Source organism: Dermacentor variabilis, chromosome 5, assembly GCF_050947875.1.
Source record: "Dermacentor variabilis isolate Ectoservices chromosome 5, ASM5094787v1, whole genome shotgun sequence".
Lineage (NCBI taxonomy): Eukaryota > Metazoa > Arthropoda > Arachnida > Ixodida > Ixodidae > Dermacentor > Dermacentor variabilis.
Window position 1 is genome coordinate 48,208,180 of NC_134572.1, and position 15,679 is coordinate 48,223,858.

Consider the following 15,679-nt stretch of genomic DNA (forward strand, 5'->3'; position numbering starts at 1 on the left):
CCTGGTCAAGCATCCCCGGATAACCGTAATTTCTACGCGTTAGCCCCAGCTGGTTCGCAAGCTTCAGCCAACACGTTAAAAAAGCAAAAGAAAAAGCTGCAAGAATGAACGCAGTATAGGAACCATAGCAACACATTAGAAGTTTCTCTAGGCATGAAGCCACTCATCACTTTCTTTTTCTTTCAAGCACCACACAGTGTTCCTTGCTTTTTACCATAATAACATAAGCCCCTACTCCACAGTTCACTCCTCTGTGCCACATGTACGTACCTTCACACAGTAATGTGTAGTCATTAAACTGTTCGTTCTCTCCGCAGTTGCAGTAGAAAGGCACACCGCTGTGTTCTGCGCCCGGCGTGCATCCACGATTGCACATTTTGCTAGCTCCACCTGCTGTGCATGCGTCTGAAAAAGCAAATACATTTGATGTCCTGTCCCATCCTGGACAGAATAAGTGTCATCGCAAGTAGGTGTCACTGCATGTATGATACATTATTTGCATTGCACTAACCGTAATAATACTGAACAGCAACTGTGTTTTTATAGAGACCAACTTGATTATGAATTACTTCGCGTTTTAATTAAACCCCATCCTGCTGACTCGTGAGACAGTCCAATAACAGAAGGATTGCAGAAAGCGCGAAGAACGGGTACTGACCCAAAGCTGTTCGCAAGTGCTAGACTTCGTACCCGCCTCGGGTCAATTCCCTTTATGTAACTGGAATAAAGTGCAATATGAGGGTGTTCTATTTTGTGGCTAACTCGAGGTCGTGGACTCGATTCCCAGCCGCTACAACCGCATCTCGATGCAGTCGAAATGCCAAAGCGCTCGTGCACTTAGATTTGGGTGCATGTTAAAGAATTCAAGGGGCTCAAAATTAACCCGAAGTTCCCCGTTACGGTGCACCTCACAATCATATCATGATTCTCGCACGTAAAACACCAGAACTTAAATTTCTGAGTTCTGAAACCTGTATGCACTCAACAGGTTTAAAGCCAGGAACTTTTGATCGAAGCAGATCGTCATCCATGGCTTCATAAACATCTACGCGCATGACATAGACAATTAAGAATTAAGCTACAATTAAGAATATACTTCAGAGTGTGGGGATGCGCGACTCACGCGCGTCCCCAGATATCTTGTTTTCCCCCATCTCCTGCAATCCCGCTTCGCCGCGTGGCCTGCGTGACGCCCGCGGCGGTCGATGTGGTTGAAGCGCAGCGCGAGAGATGGCGCGAGTGTTGCGCTGCTACCGGCGGGGCTACTTGGGTGCGGGAGCGGAAGGCGCTCTGTTGGATTCGGGATAGCAAGCGGTACGGACGTGCCGTGCAGCGCGCGCCGACCCATGTTTCTGCGGAGCCGCCTCGCGTGGCTGCCTTCGAACGCGCCACGGTTCGCGTGACAGTACGCGCGAACGACCAGGCGTTGGGATCCTGCATGGGGCGAACATATTCGCTCGCTATCCAGTCGCGGTGAGTCGGACTTCTAGATTTGTCGCGCGCCCATCGGCATGTTTTGTGGATAGCAACTCGGCTAGCAGGCATTGATCTATGAAAGGTGCAATAAATGCCCTTGTGACTGTTTGCACTACTGTACTGTCGTTCCTTTGTCCCAAGAGTACGGGAGGAGAACCCCACAAGAGGAAGATTAACGCTTCGAAATAGAGTAAATTTGTGGGACTCCGCAGAAACTCCATGTTATGTTCCATAAGAGCAACTAAAAGTGCTTACTTAGGAAAATGAAAGTCTTGCAGAATCTCTTAATGGAGTACTGCAGTATTAAATGTGTGGAAAGGTATGACCACGCACGCTAAGTGATCCTATTTTCGCGAGTGATAATTTTCGCTCGATTTAACGTAAGTAACCTGGGACATTTGACACGCTATATTAGACTACAGAAACGTAAATTTTACGCCGCATTCAAATAGAATTTGACGAGAGCTGTGATGATCGTGCACAACGAAATTTTGTCAAAGCAACCGATGATTACAGCTGCAGAAGTGCCAAATTGTCGAGTTTGAGGTGCTATGGGTTTCGCGTGCGTATGTATTTCATGTCATTGGCAATTTGGTCAAAGCGCGCATATACTTATCTTCAGAACAACGCTTACCTGTACAGCTGCCATCGCGGAAGATGTAGCCCGGGTCGCAGCTTTCTTTCGGAGGTTGCGCTGCAAAAATGCCAGTGTTGCAGTAAAATGTTTTTGTGAAATAGTTACTGATAACAATGCTAACATTCTTGAGTCAGATGTAAATGTATACATAACTGGCGCAATACTTGGTTAATGTAAATAATAACCAGGGTACAGTGATGCATGTCTGCCGTATATCTAGTCTGCGTTTTACATATTACTTGAACAACTATCCCTTAGCAGCGGTTTCTTCCTATAAGTATTTAGGTGTTCATATCACATCTGATATAAGCTAGTTTTTGCATGTTCAGAACATAATTAGCGACGCTAATCGCATGTTAAGTCACTTACGCCGTATTTCTTCAGCAGCTCCTTCATGTTTAAAACTCTTGTTATATAAAACACTTATTCGATCTAAATTAGAATACGCGACTACAGTCCGGTATCCAAGCACTAACAGTTTGGTTGCGTCACTAGAAATTGTACAGACTAGTTCTACTCGCGTCATCTGTTCCTGTTATAACCGCCCTGCCAGTATAACTTCCATGAAATCGGTAATCTCTCTTTCGTCACTAGCATCCTGCCAAAAAAATTTTGGCTTGAGCTTTTTCAATAGGCTTTACTATCACCCGACCCTTACGTGACGAATTAATTCTTTCACCACATCACTTATCACACCATGTTGACCATCACTTTAAGGTTGGTATCGAGCCATGTCATGCTAAAACCTTTATTTACTCTTTTTTACCTCGCGCTTCACAAGATTGGAATCGCCTTCCTTCCGACATTGTTTCCATTTATGACAATACCCGATTAAATCTGCTCTAACTAATACTGTATAATTAGGGGTTACCATGCCTTACTATGCTTTCTTATATCATTGTGCACTTTGCTTATTGCGTACCCACTCTCCTCTGTAATACTTCGGCCCTGAGGGTGAATGAATGAATGAATGAATGAATGAGTGAGTGAATGAATGAATGAATGAAGAACTAAATTCGGGTGGATTTTTCGGTGTTATTACCTTTCTTTTATTGCTTTGTTTATAAATATTCAGGCCTATACATTTCCAACTTTGTGAAAAACCAGCTAAATTCAGAGCACTGTTACAATGCCCTAATCTTGCCAAAATTGGAACTTACGCGTATTGCGGTAAAGCATTACGACACAGCAATTTTATGCATTTATAATAATGACCCATATCTGGAGGCTTCAGGCGAAGAAATAATATTTGCTACTCACATAAACAAAACGGTAACGCATCTAAAGGAACCGAGCTAAAGTGCCTGTTTACGTATTGATAGGCGCCGTTGATAGGCGCCGTTGTGTTTGACATTGGCGCCACTACAGCACTGATGGGCATTAGAAGTGTAGAAATGTACACCAGTCGATGTAGCATACACGAGGACAAAATAGCGTAACGCACCGGACAGACAGGAAGACGAAATGACAATACCGCTCTTGTTTTGTTTTGCTCTCTGTTCTGCTCTTTTGCTCTATTTTATTCTTGACCGAAGTGCAGCTACCTGTTCTTGGCATGTTTCACTAAAAGATAACACTGCATTCTAAAGAGCTGCGACTAGCTTGTAAGAGGTATTCGCAGTTCACGCTATCATCGCCTTCCTCGTCAATGCAAGTCTGCTCTCGATCTTTTTGAACATATATTCCTTTAAAGCGTAGTCATGCGTCACTATAGGCGAGTCTTGATGGTTTTGATGACGCAAAACAACGTGTAATTTTGTGTCAAGTAGTACAAACTTTTATATCAACAATGAGGTCATTGATATTCGCAATATTTCTACATCACAATGGCATGAGAAAAGGCACGTTCTGCGGTCAGTGATGCTTTGACAATAAGCTAGGGAAATGCACACACACTATTCTCGCTTTATTTAGCGCCTCAATATTTATCATAGTGTAACTTTGCACGGATTCGGTACACAACATTAAGCGGCATAAGGTGGGTAAGACGCACATCGTTCTTAAGCCTTAGAGTTTTTTACAGGGATGCCGATAGGAGGGGTGGACGGGAGCTCACTATATAAATGTAGAGTTCCGAGTGCATTCCAACAGTGTGGCGTCCCCCTGAACACTTACTGCACTAAAGATATTATTCCTTTTTAATGCAATGTCATAGGCGACAAATTGATGTTCCCTACTTTAAGTTTCCAAATATACGGAGTAAAGGCGAGAGAGTCAGAGGGAGAGCAAACGTCCAATAGTTCGAATCAGTGAGAAAGAGTTGTTTCTTCACCCAGGGCAAATGGCCAGGTAGCCATTGGCCTTTGCTGCTTTCCTGGCCTGGTTCACCAGCTTTCTCTGGTGCTCCAAATCCGGCGCCGCGAGCACGGCGAAAAAAAATTTACTGGCATTCATATAATGGGAGAAAACTCAAAGTATAGATAATAACTGAAAAGGGAAAGTGACAGGTTCTGCTTTATCACCTTTGCATGACTCGTTTTTCCATCCAAGGCAACAGCCTTGATCTTGAGCCCGACGTAAATCTGTCGTTCCGCACAGTGTCTTGCAAGTACTTGAATAGTCCAGGCAAATAACATCTGTGAAATAAAGCGTTGAAGATTGCATCTGAGTGAATAATGTTAGAAGAAATGTTTAACACTTGGTAGAGATCTTGCCGAATATTATCTCAATACCTTCCCAAAACGGTACCGACGCACTAACTAAAGATAACACTGTTATTACGCCAATTAAAAAGAAGCAATTTGTATAATATTTTCTCATGTCCACCTTGTTTTCTTGCCTTCCATACCATGGGTATCCTTTGTGCAGGAGCTCAAAAAGTTACTCATTGGGTTTCACGAATCTCTTCACATGCATAATGGACTCAATTCGACGCATGCTATTTTGGAAACAAGACACTGTTACACACAAGCATCTGACGATTAGTCCATGTGCTCATCATTGAATAAATGTATCAAAGATATGCTAATAATTCGCTAATCCATTCGAACAGTGATAACAGTGATTTGTCACAAATGCGAGAGTCTGGCCAACCACAGCTGAATGCAGTTTGCGCAACAAAATATTACGATCTTCTCCGTTTTTCGACAAAAAGAACTTTGCCTTCCTCGAGTATACCTTACTGATTTTAATGAATTTGTGAACTCAATTCTAGCAACTAAATTTCTCCGTTGAACTCGATTGCGTGAAGTATTCAACGAAAGAAATGTGCATGAGTGGGATCGATAACATCTCATTTCAAAACGCTTACACAGCGAAACCAACGTAGACTGAAAGCAGTAGCACAACACTATGCATTGTTTTGTATCTGATGCACGCAAAACTTCATTCAGAAGTGAAAGAATGGTTCACTCACCTATGCATTTGTCACCTATCATCTTGAATCCTGCTTGACAGACACATTCTACATTACCATGATCGTTCAGCTTAGCCCTTGCGTTTTTGTTGCTGCAGCTTGTTTCCTTCGCCTTACTCACTGCAAAGAATACATGTACCCTCTTTCAGATTTCGTATTTCACAACCTTCATTTAAGCTTTCGGAGATGCGATCGCTGTTTTGAATCCATTGAAAGAACCTTAGTTCGAGGATTGTTCGTTCAATGAACTATCCAGGTCAGCTACTTTTACAATGGGCTTAGTTTATTTTCCCATTGAAAAATTGTATCGCGCATCTAGGAAAACAACTCGATTAAGTTATTACGGAATCAATAGGTTGCCTAATTACGCTTTCAGAGTAAAAGTACCATGAAGTGCTACATATTTCCAGATGCCAAATTTGTGAAGAATGAAAGGCATGGAGGTATTACATAGGAGGACAGGCGTTGGTGTATAATAACACGACTGTATTTTGAATGTGCATATTTGCATCTTTGCTAATTACTCTTCATTTCTTTCGTTGCCGTATGGTGTTACTGTAGTTTTATATACTGATAAACTAAGGTGTATTTGCGCCACCTTCGTATTTAACATACTTGTTACCGGCTTCCCCAATTGCATTAGTGCTATGATTTAAGGGCAAATAATCACAGTTCAGCCAATGTCCTTTCTTCTCGCTTCATGCAAGCGATATCATTTCTTTGCAGCAAATCTTTCTTTGCCTACCCACCCGCATTCGGTCTCGCTGCCGCTATTGCTGGGTAGGTAGGAGTCTCACCGGATACATTTTTGAATATGAAGTTTGGGCTGGGGGGGTGGGGAAGGTGGTTTAAATATTAAGCATATATGTGCGCCTAATGCAAGGCCTAGCAAACGGGCTTGAATTGGCCTTGTATGCTGACCGAAAAGATTGGTGGTGGTGGTGGTCGTGGTGGTGGTTATGTTGCAGCAGACGGGGTTAACCTGGCACACAGAGCTGGCAATTGTTCCGCCTGAGCCTCTTATGAGTGTCACTGTGTACGTAACCAGGCGTCGAAGCGCCCCGTGTCTCGCATGAAGGCAAGCAGCAGTCTTTACGCCCTCTTCCCGATTGCCGCAGGCCCTCCGGGGAAAGCGGCGTCTTCAAAGGTCCTGTACAAAAGATCATTCTTTTCGCTAAGTATGGACAGCTGGGCTAGTTGGTTATGATTAGCATTATGAAACATAGTTCCAGCGCACATTTGGACACGGACGAGGAGAGAAAGACAACACGAACGCCAGACGAACGCCGGCGTTCGTGTTGTCTTTCTCTCCTCGTCCGTGTCCAAATGTGCGCTGGAACTATGTTTCGTGATGCTAATCATTCTTTTGCAGGCTGTCGACCATCATTTTCCTTTCTGTGTCGAACTGTGGGCCCATCCAAATGAAATGTTCGATGTCGGCGATATCACCACAGAAGGCACAGAATGGGGAAGCGCATCGTTCAGTCTTGAATAACCGAGCCGGGTTGTGCGCAGAGTTAACTCGGATGCCATACAACAGCGTTGCTTCTTCCCGAGTAAGTCCATGGGTCCCACAGTCTGGGTGTGCAGTCTGGTTGATCACCCTTAAGTGAATGCGCATTGCATTCTAAGGTTTCTAAAAATCTTTGGCGCGCTTGAGTTTGAGACAGATGTCAGGGCCAGGCGCGCAAGAACGTCAGCTTTCTCATTCCCTTCAATTCCTGCGTGGGATAGGATCCATTGAAATTTTAATTTAAATACCTTGCTTATTAGAACTTTGATCAGTACCAGAGGCTGCCTTGTAAACTTGTCTGGAGGTCTGCCTTGGTGCAATCGTTGTAACAATGATTTTGAGTCCGTCAGTACCACCACTTCACGTGCGGAACAAGTGTGTAGCTTTTGCAAGGCCGTAGTAATGGCGGCCCTTTTTGCTATTCTAGGCAAAACTATGCGATGCAGGCGGCCAGACCATGACACATCGAGGGAGGGTATGCAGAATACCGCTGCGCTGCTGTCTGTTTGTGCACACATCGACCCGACTGTGCACACTTGTAGATGGCTTTGAAACGTTGTGCACATGTGGTCTAGCACAAGAAACTTTGATTCGGCAGTTGAAATGGCGTGTTTCGCAGGTAGGTGAGGTTCACTGAGGCTGCACGTAACAACCGAAAAATACGATGGCGGGTCGAGGCGACTTCGTTTAGGCCACTCCAATCCTAAGTATCGAAAGGTGTTGAGCGCCGCATGAAAATGGGAGCGAGTTCTTGCTCTTAGCCGCTGGAGAAGCGCCGTGCCTGCGGGGTACTCACCCAGCCTTAAAAGCTACATCAGCAAGGCCTGAGATGCCAAAAGGAAGAGTGGAAGAGACTCCACTTCATGATTAACCTTCTTGTTTGAAGGCGTCTGAGGAACTTCCATCGCCAAGCGAAGGCGCTTTCGTTACGCTCCCTCCAAGCGCTGGAATTGGCTCGGTGATGGTGATATAAACAGCAGCTGATAAAAAAATGCGGCTTCTTATTATTGTCGCGTTGATTATTTTCTGTCGCAGGATTGTTGCCTGAACGCGCACCTGCCACGCGATGAAGTGCGTTGACTCTTTGCATTCATGCAGCCACACTTTCAACTGCGCGTCGTCATGGTAGCTTGCTGTCGATGCTGATGCCCAGGAATAGAACACTCGCTGCACGATGAATTGGATGGCCTCTAATGTTCAGCCACTGTGGAGTTGACTAGCGCCTCACTCCCAGGCAAAGCATGAAGGCAAATCTTTCCGCTTATAAAAATAAGGCAAGCGCCGATAAGTGACAATCGATGGTGGAAATTGCACCCTAGGATATCCGGACCAAACGTTTGTGATGGTACCCCGAGATCCAAATGGAGATGTCATCTGCGTAGATAAACATTTTGACAGCCGTACAACATAACTTCAGTGCGTCTGGAAGGACGGCCATGGAAACGTTAAAAAGCAAGTGAGATAGGACACTTCTTGTCGTACCCCGAGGGAAATGTGTCGCTTTTCGCTCGATTATATTTTCAAACATGTCGCTCTCTAAGAAATTCATGGACGAATCGAAGAGTATTTCCAGAGACACCCAGAGCTTGGAGCCCGTTTGATGATGCCAGTATAAAGCACACGTCCATAAATATGGCGAGTGTCGAAAGGCCGTCGACGCGAAGAGGGTCGATGTGGCTTAGGAAGTCCAAGACACTGTCCTGGGCATTCAACCGCGGGCGAAATCGGGTTATACACGATAGCAGTCTATTTCCTTGCTCAAGATGCCAAGTTAATCTCGTGTATATTAGTCTTTTTATCAACTTTGATACGCATGTTGCTAGTGATACTGGCCGATATGAGACAAGGGTGGCAGGATCCTCTCCTGACTTGAGCGCTGGCACTACCCATGTTGTCATCCACGTTTCGTGGATCTCTCCTGTGCTCCAGACGCGTTAAATACGTCCAGAAGAGCTCGCCTTCGCTCGTACATTAGATTTGTCAGCATTTGATTAGTTGTCGCTGCCCATCCTGTCTCGGGCCATTGTCGATGATACCAAAAGGCCTGTAGAGTGTAACACGAGCTCTATCGCACTCCATGAACCTGGTGGCCTGAAGAAAGTCTGTTTGCCATCGTACGCCACACATAAGTCAGCGGCATCCGGGGCAGGGACAACATCTTTGCCGCGCAAATCTGCAATCTTATCTCCCCAAAGTGGATGATGTGCATTAAAGTTCCCACAGATTAGTCTAGGCGAGGGGTAGCAAGTGCAAAGGCACTTCAGAAACGCCTCTATGGAGACATTCCTTAGTGAACTTTCATACACCGACACCACACTAGGTTTTCCGCTTCCTAGGCACACTTGCACAGGCGACTTGCACAGGCGACTTGCACAGGTGACTTGCACAGGCGACTTGCACAGGCGACTTGCACAGGCGACGTACAAGGATGTAGAACAAAGGTATTGCATTGGTAAGGTGACGTGAGGTATTTCGTGCCTGATGTATATCATTGCATTGCCATTTGCAAACGACACTCGGATAATTGGATTGCCGTGTCTGATGTACCCTGGGATCATCCTTCCATTTGGGAGACCAGCTTCCGAGAGGGCTAGAATTAGCATAGGCATGTATCGAAGGAAAAGACAAAATTCGCACAGACGCTGCAGAATACCGGCGCAGTTCCGTTGCATTACTAAGGACACTTTTGAACGGCGGAATGTGCCAGGTGGGCAAGAAAATGCCATTCTGCCAATAAGGGTATGCTTAAGTAGGGCAAAATATTACTGACTCAAGAGCTGGCACTACTTCCAGTATATCCTTCGTTGAACTCCCCGGTATCTTCGCGACGGGTGAGCGTAGTGCCATGAACCAAGCGCGTATCGCATGTGGCAGTTTTCCTGGCCAGTGCTTCCAACTGGTACTTGAGGCTGCATAGTAGGTGCGCTTTTCGGACTCTTTTGGAACATGTTCTCCATCCGCGTTGACCACTTGCGTTGGCTCAATAACTTCTTTTGACTGTGTGAGACGCGGGAAATCAGATGGGTGTTTTGTTTCTAGACCACTTAGTTGTGGCGAGCTGGACGTCTTCTTGTTTGATGGTGCGCTTGCACGCTTTGGACCCAAGAAAAACATCTTATTCCTTCGCAGAGTGGCTGTCCTTGCAGGACAGCGGCTGTAGCTAGCTGGGTGGTCGCCTACGTAGCTTGCACACATAAAATTGTCTTTACTTGCACACGTCTTAAAGTCATGAGATCCCCCACAGCGCTTTTATCTCTGCTCTCCTAAAAGCTTCTTCCTCCTAAAAGATATACTGCGCCAGACCACTCGAAGAGGCGAGATGAAAAAAAAACATAAGCCACAACGAGATAAAAAGAGAGGAACGCGCACCACAATACATCACAACTCACGAAGAGTACAAGCATTGCGAAAACTAAAGTAGTTTCTTGGGTGACAAGTACTTCATCAAACTTTGCGAGCATCGTATCGAGTTGAAGAACACCCTTTCGGAAACAAGAACTAATTACACATTGTTCCAGCAAGGTTAATCGGCTGGAACTTGCTCATTAACAGTCAGTGACAACTGTGGGAAGTTGGACATTCCAAGTACAAGTGCCGAAGCGTTTCGCTGTGGTGTCCACAAGCCAGACACGAAGGGTTCGGCGCGCGTCATTGTCGGTGAAGGCAGTGCGCGACATGGGCACACAGGATGCATAGCAAGAAAGTAAGCACAATTTTTCGCCTTTCTGTAGACCTAAATCCTTTAATTGACAACTTCAATAAAGCTTCGCTTCGTATATACTCTAACGTGTACTTTTGACCTGCATAATTGCTTTCTCTTTAAATCGCAGTTTATCAGGCATCCGCCAGGAAAACAACTTCATAATATACAAAGAAGACTTCGTTGTAAACATCACGAAACCTGCAGCATATAATATAGCGCAGGAATAGGAAATAGACGCAGATATTATGAAAGACTGTTTTGTAGCTAACAAAGGTCGAAACACAGTGAAAACAAGACATGGGTGCCAACACCGCCGCACCTGTGTGGCGTGTTCACTTTGTGGGCTTCGTCCTTTGTCCTCCGTAAAACAGTCTTCCAAAAACTACCACTTAGCTCCGCTCTCGATTCTTCTGCATATGCAGATGTTATGTCGTGGCAGTATTACTATTCTTAAGAAATTGGTTCATGGTCATGACATCACATACGTATGCGAATTTTGTAAAATTTTGTACAGCTACCTGTAGAGCGAGAAGAAAATTAGGATGACAATATTTCCTTTTGGAGCTATTAAAAAACTGGTTGTCATCCTGCTCGGTTTCATAGGCAATGTGTGAAGAAAACATTCATCCGAATGATAAATTTAACACAAAGTTTGTCTAAATCTAAGAAACTGGATGCAGACCAAACACGTCACAAACTTTAATCTTTTAATTTAGAAGAACTAATTATGTGGTTTGCATATGCCATTCGCTTTTCGTATGTTCACTTTTCATCTATATTAAATAGTTGCATGAAATTTTGACCCGTGACATACGGTATAATCAAACTAATATATACTGTCCCATGCAGGTGTTAGAATCTGTGTGAGATGAATCCTTAGTGAAGCGGTTGATTAAATTTTGTGCAACTAACCACTAGGCATACAAGTCATTTTTTATAATGTGTAAATCCATATAACGTTCTTGGTTACCCAAATACAGGCCCCATTTTTTTTTGTCAGGTGAACATGTTTGTCAAGTGGACATTTTCTTTATTGTTGCTTAGGAGATCCAGTTAGGATTTCTTGTTTTGTTCTTTTGTGAAGTGAACATGTTTGCGACTATTATAAATTTTTAATTAGATTGATTTAAATGTACGGCGTACTTTTCATATGTATACTGCTGCATGTGAATTGTAGTCTTCCTGTAAGAATTTCTTTGTACTTCGTCACTCACCATGTCGAAACTGCGCCTGCGTGAATGCAGGGTGTCTAGGATCTAGTCAGGTGAGCACGTGGGTCACCTTTAGCCTTCTTCACCTAGATAATTGTATATTGTCTGAATTCCAATAAAGTCAAAGTGAAATTCAAATTCATTGTAATGCACTACATATGTTTGTGGCATTACACCACTCACAAGCCATGTCGAATTGCAAACGCCGAATCAGGCCAATGCAAAGTGAGAGACGACAAAATGACGACGATACAAAAAGACCGTGACGTTGTGACGACGGCGGCGTGATCTTGATGGCATGGCAATTACTACTTGAAGATAAGGAAATGAGTATGAAATGATAAAGATGGAATGATAACGATGGCGTAACGACGACAGCATCACTGTAACCGGAAGCCGATGAGATGATGGTACGACCAAGGCACCATGGCGATGACTGTTAAAGACAACGCAATGATGAGAATGGCATAATGACGACGACAGCATGATGACCATGGAATGACGACTACGTGATTACGACAGCATGGTGATGATGAACTAACGATGACCGAGTGATAATACATGCCAGTTTGCTAATGCTTGCATTGGGAGCACATCTAAGCATCGTATATAGGGGGTCTAGAATGTTGAACTAACACTAACTGTAATAAATGCGAGATGGTAGCTATGCAAGATATGTTTGCACAGAAGGTTGGTGCGCTTTGGCGGAGATAATTTTTAAGAAACAATTTGAGCCATGAAAGGCCTAAGAAAAACACATTAACTTGCTGCTATCATAATTATAATATATATTTAAATTTAAAACGTTCAGACAATGGCACTTAATAATAATAACAATAATGTTTATTTATTTAATGTTTAAGAAGGAGGAGGCTGCAGGTAAAAGCTGCACGAACAAACGGCAGCTTGACGGGCGCCCGCAGCCCCCTCTACAAGGCGGCAGTAAAAAGGTTACACGAAAGAACATCGACAACATACATAGGCACCGAAATGGAAACTAGGAATGAACACAAAAATCATCCAATGAGAAAGATATGGTACCTTATACATAGTGTTGCCATAGTGCAGCATTGCAGCTTGAAGGCCACTTCGTCTGATTCTCTTGAAGCGGTCTTGTTTCCAGATATTCATCATAACATTTAACGCTCAGTGAGCTAATTTCACCATTCAGGGGCATGGAGCATGACGCAATGTCAGGCGTGACGATCACGCTGCCACGTGCGTGGGCGACAGGGACCAAAATTCGATGGTGCTGTCGTGATTTATGCGAGAGAAATGCGTTAGCATTATGCCGCATCTATTCAAGGTCCCGCATTAATTATTCAATCCACGTCATCACATTGCAAGGTGTTGTTCAGGAGCTCAATCGACACGCATCCTTCCTCTTTTAAGCTCTCCCATCCCATCTTTACCTCTACCACGTGTCCGCCTTCCCATTCTTCACATACATACTTTTCTTCCACTTTTGCACTCCTAATGCTAACGCATAAAAATCAGTCGTTATTTCTTTTCGTCAGCCGAGAGCAAGAGCTCTGCTGCTAGCAGACTTGCGCAGCTTGCAAATAATCTACCACACGCAGTCAGCTACGTCACAATTGAAGGATGACGTTTTGTGGAGGTCTACGCCACAAAATGCTGGCAGAGTGTCAAATTTAATTATGAATATTGTCACAGGCACAAAACTATTTACACGGTGTATATAGACAGCAGCCGAGGATCCCGAGAGGCGGTTGCCACTTCGTCGTCTTCACCGTCGACGACCTTGTTCTATTTTGCCACTGTAACACGACCCCCGGCAGAAAAAGCACCGTCCCGGTGCTTCAGACGGGGCCGTTGGTGAGGGCATAGTAAGGCTTAAGCCGGGAGACGTACGACGTCAGGCGATGTGCAACCGGGTGTCCTGACGGAGGTCCGGGGGATTATCTCGTAAGTGACATTGGTCACTTGACGTAGAACACGGTAAGGGCCTCTGTAGCCCGGAAGGAGTTTCTCGGAGAACCCCACTCGGCGGCAAGGGGACCGAAGTAGCGCGAGAGAGCCTGGGGAAAAATATGTGTCACGATGGCGAAGATTGTAAGCGCGACGCTGAGATTCCTGCGATGCCAATAGAGGAGTACGGGCAAGCTGGCGCGCATGGTCAGCGAGGGCGATGGCGTCGCGGGCATACTCGGTCCTCGAATACTGTGTCAAGGGCAGTGAAGTGTCCAATTGTAAGACAGGGTCACGACCGAAGAGTAAGTAAACGGGGGAATACCCAGCAGTATCGTGGCGTGATGAATTATAGGCGAACGTGACATAAGGGAGCGCCACATCCCAGTCCTTGTGGTCGGGTGAAACGTACTTCGATAAGATGTCAGTAATGGTCCGATTAAATCGCACAGTAAGGCCGTTGGTCTGTGGATGATAGGAGGTAGCCAGTTTGTGCTTGGTAGAACATGAGCGTAGGATATCGGCGATGACATGGGAGAGAAAGTCTGGCCACGGTCAGTAAGGAGCTTTCGCTGGGCGCCATGTACTAAAATGATATACCGGAGTAGGAAATTTGCGACGTCAGTTGCGCAGCTCGTGGGAAGTGCACGAGTGATGGCATAGCGCGTCGCGTAATCAATAGTGACAGCGATCCACCTGTTGCCGGAGCTGGATTCAGGGAAAGGGTCAAGGAGATCTAAACCCACGCGAAAGAATGGCTCAGGTGGAATTCGATCGACTGTAAGTAACCGGCAGAAAGCGTCGCTGACTTTTTGTGATCTTGACAGGGCTTGTAAGCAGCTACATAGCGTCGTACGGAACGTGCGAGGCCGGGCCAGTAGAAGCGGCGGCGCACGCAGTCGTAAGTGCGAGCAAACCCAAGCTGTCCGGCAGTTGGGGCGTTATGAAGCTCCTGAAGCACGGTTGAGCGGAGGTGTTGAGGGACGACAAGGAGAACGGGAAGACCGTCCGGATGAAAACTGCGTCGGTACAATATGCCGTCGTTGAGAACGAACCACCGTAACGATGGATCAGTAGGAGCAGATTCCATGCGGTCAATGAGGGTCCTCAAAGCAGCGTCATGGCATTGTTCGTGGGCCACGTCCAAAAGCTGGGAAATGGAAAGAACACTTGCGGAGGCGTCCATGTCCGCGTTGGCTGGCGTGTGTACAGGGTAACAGGACAAGCAGTCGGCGTCCTTGTGTAGGCGACCAGGCCTATACACCACCGAATAGGAATACTGTTGTAGCCGCAAAGCCCATCGTCCTAGCCTCCTTGTGGGATCTTTGAAGGACGAAAGCCAACAGAGAGCGTGGTGATCGGTTACAATGGAAAATGACCTGCCGTATAAACAGGGCAGGATTTCGCCACTGCCCAGACAAGTGCCAAACATTCGCGCTTGGTAATAGAGTAGTTCCGCTCCGCAGGCGACAAAAGACGGCTAGCGTACGCGATGACACGTGCACGGCCATGTTGAACTTTTGCCAAGACGGCACCGATTCCGTAGCTACTGGCATCGGCGCGCACCTCTGTAGGGGCTGAAGTATCGAAGTGTCCTAGAATCGGTGGAGTGGTGAGCATTGCGGTAAGGCGTGAAAAGGCGGTGGCCTGAGAGCATCCCCATGTAAACGGCACACTTTTCTTCAGATCTGTGAGAGGGCGTGCGATGTTGACAAACATCGCACGCCTTCACAATTTTCAACAAAGCGGCGGAAGTAAGAGCAAAGGCCCACGCAACTTCGGACATTTTTTGCGGACCGTGGAACAGGGAACCCTTTCACGGCGCGAATTTTCTCTGGGTCCGGTCGGATGCCAG

At 45.6% G+C, this 15,679-nt stretch overlaps 1 protein-coding gene across 1 annotated transcript in view; it reads right to left on the minus strand.

Annotated features, from left to right (window-relative positions):
* The window catches only part of LOC142582549 (uncharacterized), a 101,513-nt gene that overhangs the window by 33,054 nt on the left and 52,780 nt on the right, over positions 1-15,679 (minus strand). Inside the window, exons 13-16 of the mRNA XM_075692399.1 lie at positions 5,469-5,588; positions 4,576-4,689; positions 2,111-2,170; positions 271-405 (exon numbers count right to left, since the gene is read on the minus strand). Of these exons, the coding sequence (XP_075548514.1) occupies positions 271-405; positions 2,111-2,170; positions 4,576-4,689; positions 5,469-5,588 (429 nt within the window). The remainder of the gene's footprint in view (positions 1-270; positions 406-2,110; positions 2,171-4,575; positions 4,690-5,468; positions 5,589-15,679) is intronic.